At 45.8% G+C, this 8,673-nt stretch overlaps 1 protein-coding gene across 1 annotated transcript in view; it reads left to right on the forward strand.

Moving 5' to 3' along the window:
* LOC149427201 (E3 ubiquitin-protein ligase Rnf220-like) overlaps positions 1-1,033 on the forward strand; it is a 14,196-nt gene extending 13,163 nt beyond the window's left edge. The window contains exon 2 of the mRNA XM_089668196.1: positions 257-1,033. Within this exon, the coding sequence (XP_089524322.1) occupies positions 257-1,033 (777 nt within the window). The remainder of the gene's footprint in view (positions 1-256) is intronic.
* Positions 1,034-8,673: the final 7,640 nt, after the last annotated feature.

Genomic DNA, 8,673 nt, shown 5'->3' on the forward strand with positions numbered 1-8,673 from the left:
ATAAAATGCATTTTCAGAGAAAAATTCTATTTTTTCTTTTAATTAAAATAGCCATTTAATTTCTAAATATTGTTGTGGCGAATGAAGATGCTGAGTTCTTGTTGTGGGTCTTCAGCGTCTGCCCGCTTGATAATTTCCTTAATTGCGATGTATATGCCTGAGAGGCACCAACACAAACAATAATTATGTATTGATTGTTGTACGTTGAGGCTCCGACTGACGTGGCTCTCTCCGCTTTCTCTGTCTGCGGACGCAGGTTCCTTTGGGAAGACATGAAGTGACATTTCCTGTTTGGTGCCAGGACCCCATCGCGCCAGCCTCCCGGGGAATCTTTACAGATATTTTCGACTTGGCAAAGGCCAAAGTATCGGCGATGGATCTGCACCGGGCTGCCTTTAAGATGGAGAACTCTTCCTTCCTGCCCAATCCGCTGGCGTCGCCGGCCTTGATGGTCCTGGCTTCCACGGCCGAAGCCAGCCGGGACGCCTCCATCCCTTGCCAACAGCCCAGACCCTTCGGGGTGCCGGTGTCGGTGGACAAGGAAGTACACATCCCGTTTACCAATGGCTCCTACACCTTTACCTCCATGTACCATCGCCAGGGTGGCGTCCCCGGTGCGTTTTCCAACCGTGACTTTCCTCCTTCCTTACTCCACCTCCATCCCCAGTTCGCCCCTCCGAACCTAGACTGCTCCCCGATCAGCATGCTGAACCACAGCGGGGTGGGCGCCTTCCGGCCCTTCACGTCCCCCGAGGAGCGGGAAAGCTACCAGTCCGCCTTCACCCCGGCCAAACGGCTGAAGAGCTGCCATGACACAGAATCACCGCACCTGCGCTTTTCCGACGCCGACGGGAAAGAGTACGAATTTGGGACCCAAATCCCAACCGGCTCCCCGGGGGGACTTAAAGTGGACGATGCTGGGAAAAAACTGTTTGCCGTGTCCGGCCTAATATCAGACCGAGAAACGTCATCGAGCCCCGAGGATCGCAATGAGAGGTGTAAGTACCATTCGTTTTGTACCATTACTTACTGATGTATTGTTTCATGCTCTACCCCCCCCCCCCAGGAGTAAGAATGACATCTATATATATATCCGTGTAGCGTACATATGTTGCGTGTTATGTCATTGTGGCAGGTGCTTGAACGCATCGAGGAGATCTGAGATTGCCGGCGACCTTTCTAATGACGAGGGCTTCATATGATCTCCTATGTAATTGGTGGGGTCTCTGGAGACGTAAGCCAAGACGGTTTTGTCCTCAAACATACGAGTGACCTCTTGTCCTAGACCATCCCGGGCTCCACGCCTTTCCATAATACCAAGGGGGGGGGGTGGCGGGGCGGCCGCGCTCGTCCATCTAGAAAACAGCCGACGGCCCTGACTTTCCTTTTCGAGGTTTTGGCGTCATACGTGTCACGCGATTGATAGGACCTCCAACGCTTCATTTTTTTTTTTAAACCAAACCAAAACTTTGATCGGTTTTTCTTCCTCCCTTCTCGGAGAGTAAATTTCTCATCCCTCCGTAAAGCGCAGCCGTCGTTTTTTTTATCTGTCTTCTCGCGCGGTGGCGGCGGCGGCGGCTTCTCCCAGTTACGATGCCACAGAGGGTAATTGAGATGTCCTGCCGCTTTCCTGTGCCGCGGAAGGCACTCTCCTGTGCTGTCAAGTCGAATTAAACACCGAGTTAACTTTCCCCGGCTAAAAAGGCTTCCACGTTAAGCTCCCGTGTACCTTTCCCAATCTCAGCGGCCATAAAGGTTCTCCGCCTTGTAAATCTCGGGACGGCGTGCTGGGGAGACGCAATGTGTTAGGCCCCCCTCCCCCGTCTTAGACACACAGCTGCCGGGTTTAACATGTTGGCCTGCAGAGCCCCTCTGCCACTTTGGGGAAAGCTTCCTACGGGGCAGGTTGCACCACGTACGTAATAGACGGCACACATCTGGACTTGTTTAATAAATGTGCTAACAGCAATAACTTAGAGGGACCAATGAGAAAAGCCACTTTTATAGCCTCCACTGCCCCCCCCCCAATGAAAGGTGACAACCGGTTGCTGTGGGTTGTTCAAAGCCACGCCTTATGAATTGATTTCCTCGGTGCGTGTTTGTGTGTCGTAGTCGTCTTTCGTTTTGTGACCTAATCGTGGAACGTCACCAAGGGTGCAGAGACGTGTCTAGGCCAGGGGTGGGTAACTGTGTCTAGGCCAGGGGTGGGTAACTGTGTCTAGGCCAGGGGTGGGTAACTGTGTCTAGGCCAGGGGTGGGTAACTGTGTCTAGGCCAGGGGTGGGTAACTGTGTCTAGGCCATGGGGTGGGTAACTGTGTCTAGGCCAGGGGTGGGTCACTGTGTCTAGGCCAGGGGTGGGTCACTGTGTCTAGGCCAGGGGTGGGTAACTGTGTCTTGGCCAGGGGTGGGTCACTGTGTCTAGGCCAGGGGGGCTAACTGTGTCTAGGCCAGGGGTGGATAACTGTGTCTAGGCCAGGGGGGGTAACTGTGTCTAGGCCAGGGGTGGGTCACTGTGTCTAGGCCATGGGGTGGGTAACTGTGTCTAGGCCAGGGGTGGGTCACTGTGTCTAGGCCAGGGGTGGGTCACTGTGTCTAGGCCAGGGGTGGGTAACTGTGTCTTGGCCAGGGGTTGGTAACTGTGTCTAGGCCAGGGGTGGGTCACTGTGTCTAGGCCAGGGGTGGGTAACTGTGTCTAGGCCAGGGGTGGGTAACTGTGTCTAGGCCAGGGGTGGGTCACTGTGTCTAGGCCAGGGGGGGTAACTGTGTCTAGGCCAGGGGTGGATAACTGTGTCTAGGCCAGGGGGGGTAACTGTGTCTAGGCCAGGGGTGAGTAACTGTGCCTAGGCCAGGGGTGGGTAACTGTGTCTAGGCCAGGGGTGGGTAACTGTGTCTAGGCCAGGGGTGGGTCACTGTGTCTAGGCCAGGGTGGGTAACTGTGTCTAGGCCAGGGGTGGGTCACTGTGTCTAGGCCAGTGGTGGATAACTGTGTCTAGGCCAGGGGTGGGTAACTGTGTCTAGGCCAGGGGTGGGTCACTGTGGCCCTCCAGCTGTTGTAAAACTGACAGTTACAAGCATGACTCCCAAAGACAGAGGCATGATGGGACTTGGAGTTCACCAATAGCTGGGGGGCCACAGTTGCCCACCCCTGGTCTAGGCAAACCTCAGGAGCCGGGTCACCAAAGCAATTAGAAAATGACAAATGCTGATTAAATGTTTAGAACTTGTGATCTACAAGAGGCTCCTACTGGTTGGCTTTCAAAGTGGGCTAGCTGGCCACCGGACGAATAATATACCATGGCGTAATCGTTGTTTATTTTCATCTCATTGTACGTAATGTGTGCTGCAATATAATGCAGAAGTCAAGGGTGGCAGTGAATGTTTAGCTGGTTGGAGTCGTTCATCCAAATGTCCCTTTTTTTTTTTTACTCGTCATGTACAACCGAATTGCATAGATGTGTTCAGGAGTCGTGTCACCATAGCACCTAGAAAATGATGCATGCTGATGAAATGTTCTGAACTTTTTCTCTTGTTATTTGCAAAAAAACTATGTTCCTGGCTCCTTGAAAGCACCTGTTGGCTACTAGAGTGACCTAGCTGGCTACTGAGCTAATCATATCATATATAATATAATAATTACATGGTCAGGTTGGAAAAAATACCATCTAGTTCTACCATTGAGCTCTACCATCAAGTTCTACCATCTAGTTCTACCATTGAGCTCTACCATCTAGATCTACCATCTAGTTCTACCATAGAGCTCTACCATCGAGTTCTACCATCTAGTTCCACCACTGAGTTCTACCCTCTAGTTCTACCATTGAGCTCTACCATCGAGTTCTACCCTCTAGTTCTACCCTCTAGTTCTACCATTGAGCTCTACCATCGAGTTCTACCCTCTAGTTCTACCATCTAGTTCTACCATCGAGTTCTACCCTCTAGTTCTACCATCGAGTTCTACCCTCTAGTTCTACCATCGAGCTCTACCATCTAGTTCTACCATCGAGTTCTACCATCTAGTTCTACCATCGAGCTCTACCATCGAGCTCTACCATCGAGTTCTACCATCTAGTTCTACCATCTAGTTCTACTATCTAGTTGTACCATCTAGTTCTACTATCTAGTTGTACCATCTAGTTCTACCATCTAGTTGTACCATCTAGTTCTACCATCGAGCTCTACCATCGAGCTCTACCATCGAGTTCTACCATCTAGTTCTACCATCTAGTTCTACTATCTAGTTGTACCATCGAGTTCTACCATCTAGTTGTACCATCTAGTTCTACTATCTAGTTGTACCATCTAGTTCTACTATCTAGTTGTACCATCTAGTTCTACCGAAAAAAATTGTTTAATGCATTTCCGTCTCTTGTATGTACTGTATATGTGTGTTCAGCACATTCACATTGCGGAATTCAGAGTTGGCTGGTTGGAGTCATTCACCCAAGTTTCCCTTTTCTTTCACCCATCATGTGCAACCGAATTGCATAGATGTGTTTGGGTAAATCTCAGGAGCCGGGTCACCAAAGCGTGTAGGAAATGACAAATGCTGATTAATCGTCCTGCACACTGAGCTTAAAAAAAAAGTTCTTGTAGCAGAAAAATCTCATATAGAGCATTCTAGTACACGTGTTTGGTGTCTTCTTCTGGCAGAAAAATCCTTTCAAAAATTTTTTTTTTTTCTGCCTCTAAACGGTTAGCTTAAAATATGCTTCTAAGCATCCTAGTATGCATGGACACCTAGGAGAACATTGAATGTGCATGGACACCTAGGAGAACATTGAATGTGCATGGACACCTAGGAGAACATTGAATGTGCATGGACACCTAGGAGAACATTGAATGTGCATGGACACCTAGGAGAACATTGAATGTACATGGACACCTAGGAGAACATTGAATGTGCATGGACACCTAGGAGAACATTGAATGTGCATGGACACCTAGGAGAACATTGAATGTGCATGGACACCTAGGAGAACATTGAATGTGCATGGACACCAAGGAGAACATTGAATGTGCATGGACACCTAGGAGAACATTGAATGTGCATGGACACCTAGGAGAACATTGAATGTACATGGACACCTAGGAGAACATTGAATGTGCATGGACACCTAGGAGAACAATGAATGTGCATGGACACCTAGGAGAACATTGAATGTGCATGGACACCAAGGAGAACATTGAATGTGCATGGACACCTAGGAGAACATTGAATGTGCATGGACACCTAGGAGAACATTGAATGTACATGGACACCTAGGAGAACATTGAATGTGCATGGACTCCTAGGAGAACATTGAATGTACATGGACACCAAGGAGAACATTGAATGTGCATGGACACCTAGGAGAACATTGAATGTGCAGGGACACCTAGGAGAACACTGAACGTACATAGACACCTAGGAGAACATTGAATGTGCATGGACACCTAGGATAACATTGAATGTGCATGGACACATAGGAGAACATTGAATGTACATAGACACATAGAAGAACATTGAATGTGCATGGACACCTAGGGGAACATTGAATGTGCATGGACACCTAGGGGAACATTGAATGTGCATGGACTCATAGGAGAACATTGAATGTACATGGACACATAAGATAACATTGAATGTGCATGGACACATAGGAGAACATTGAATGTGCATGGACACCTAGGAGAACATTGAATGTGCATGGATAACTAGGAGAACATTGAATGTGCATGGACACATAGGATAACATAGAATGTACAGGGACACATAGGAGAACATTGAATGTGCATGGACACCTAGGGGAACATTGAATGTGCATGGACACCTAGGGGAACATTGAATGTGCATGGACACTTAGGGGAACATTGAATGTTCAGGGACACCTAGGAGAACATTGAATGTACATGGACACCTAGGAGAACATTGAATGTGCAGGGACACCTAGGAGAACATTGAATGTACATGGACACCTAGGAGAACATTGAATGTGCATGGACACCTAGGGGAACATTGAATGTGCATGGACACCTAGGGGAACATTGAATGTGCATGGACACTTAGGGGAACATTGAATGTTCAGGGACACCTAGGAGAACATTGAATGTACATGGACACCTAGGAGAACATTGAATGTGCAGGGACACCTAGGAGAACATTGAATGTACATGGACACCTAGGAGAACATTGAATGTACATGGACACCTAGGAGAACATTGAATGTACATGGACACCTAGGAGAACATTGAGCTGCTTCTGTAGGCAAAACACAAATCTCCCGTAGAAGTCAAATTTTTTTAAGCCCAGTGTGAATGGATCCTTAATGTTCTGAACTGGTTCTCTTGTTACCTTCAAAAAACGATAATATGTTCCTGGCTCCTTTTGGCTACTAGAGTGACCTAGCTGGCTACAGAGCTAATACTATAATACATAATATAAAAGTTACATAGTTAGGTGGGAAAAAAAAGACACAAGTCCATCTAGTTCCAAAATATATCAGAATTTTTTGTCTCTTGTATGTTGTGTGTTCCTCAAACTCCCGCTGCAAAATATAAAGTTGGCTGGTTGGAGTTGTTCATCCAAATGTCCCTTTTTCTTTTTCACCAAACCGAATTGCATGGATGTGTTTAGGCAAATATCTGGAGTTGGGTCACCAAAGCACCTGGAAAATGGCAAATGCTGATTGAATGTTTTCTATGTTATCTATGTTCCTGGCTCCTTGGAAGCCCCTGTTGGCTACTAGAGTGACCTAGCTGGCTACAGAGCTAATCATATCATATACAATATAAAAGTTACATAGGTTGAAAAAAAAAAAAGCGCAAGTCCATCTAGTTCACCCATCTAGTTCACCCATCTAGTTCCAAAATATAATCATTTTTCGTCTCTTGTATGTATATGTGTGTTCAGCACACTCACACGGCAACATTCAAAGTTGGCTGGTTGGAGTCGTTCATCCAAAATGTCCCTTTTTTTTCACTCATCATGTGCAACTGAATTGCATAGATGTGTTTGAGCAAACCTCAGGAGCAGGGGCGGACTGACCATTTGGGAACTTGGGCACTGCCTGAGGGCCCGGGGTCAGTAAGGGGCCCCACGAGATGCCCTGGTACCTTTTCCATAGGTTTTTTTTTTGTGTGGTTGGAGTGTGGGCAAGGACACAGGGGCCCCATGGTCCCCTATTGCCCGGGGGCCCCATGGGTTGTCAGTCCGCCCCTGCTCAGGAGGTGGGTTGCCAAAGCACCTAGAAAATGACCGATGCCAATTAAATGTCCTGAACTTGTGATCTACAAAAGGTTCCTTAAAATCACCAGTTGGCTCCCAGAGTGCGCTAGTTGGCCACCAAGCTCGTAACGTGATCATTTTTCATTGTTTCAGCTCACCTATAATGCAAAAGTCTAAAGCGGCAGTGAATGTGTGTCTTGTGATCTGTAAAAAAGGATAATATACTCCTGGCTCCTTGAAAGCACCTGTGGGCTACTAGAGTGATCTTTCTGGCTACTGAGCTAATAATAGAAAAAAAGTATAGTACATTATAATATAAAACATTTTCATCTCTTGTATGTACAGTATATATATATATATATATACAGGGGTGGACTGACAACTCATGGGGCCCCCAGGCAATAGGGGATCATTGGGTTCCCCGTGTCCTTGCCCAAACTCAAAAAAGCCTATGAAAAAGGTGCCAGGGGCATCCCATGGGGCCCCCTACTGACCCCAGGCCCTACAAATGGTCAGTCTGCCCCTGTATATATATATATATATATATATATATGTTTCAGCACACGTACACTGCACAATTCGAAGTTGGCTGGTTGGAGTCCTTCATCCAAATGTCCCTTTTTTTTCACCCATCATGTAGAACAACCGAATTGCATGGACGTGTTTGGGCAAATCTCAGGATTCGGGTTGCCAAAGCACCTAGGACATGACAAATGCTGATTAAATGTTCTAAACTTGCTCTCTTGTTATCTGCAAACAGGATAATATGTTCCTGGCTCCTTGAAAGCACCTGTTGGCTACCAGAGTGGTCGTGCTGGCTTCTGAGGCAATAAAAAAATTAAAAATAACATATAATATCATAGAAAAGAAAACATTTTTATATATATATATATATATATATATATACACGTTTCAGCACACTTACACTGCGCAGTTGGCTGGTTGGAGTAGTTCATCCGAATGTCTCTTTTATTTCACCCATCTTATAAATAAAATAAAATAATATAATATAAAACATTTTCATCCCTTGTATTTATGTTTCAGCGCACTTACACTGCACAGTTCAAAGTTGGCTGGTTAAAGTAGTTCTTCCAAATGTCCCTTTTATTTCACCCGTCTTTAAATAATATAATATAATATAATATGAGGGTTCTTCAAAGAGTTTCTACACTTTTATATATAAATATATATGTTTAGAAAAAGTGCGGAAACTTTTTGAGGAACCCTTGTATACAGTATAATATTTTCCTGTCTCTCATATGTATGTTTCAGCACACTTACACCACGCAACTCAAAGTTGGCTGGTTGGAGTCCTTCATTCAAATGTCCTTAATATAATATAATGAAAAACATTTCAATCTCTTGTGTGTGTGTATATATATAGATATATCTATATATCTATATATATCTATATATATCTATATATATATATATATATATATATATATATATGCGTGTGTATATTTCA

The sequence above is a fragment of the Staurois parvus genome, unplaced genomic scaffold (genome assembly GCF_062004578.1).
Source record: "Staurois parvus isolate SC_StPar_1 unplaced genomic scaffold, SC_StPar_1.0 ptg003942l, whole genome shotgun sequence".
Lineage (NCBI taxonomy): Eukaryota > Metazoa > Chordata > Amphibia > Anura > Ranidae > Staurois > Staurois parvus.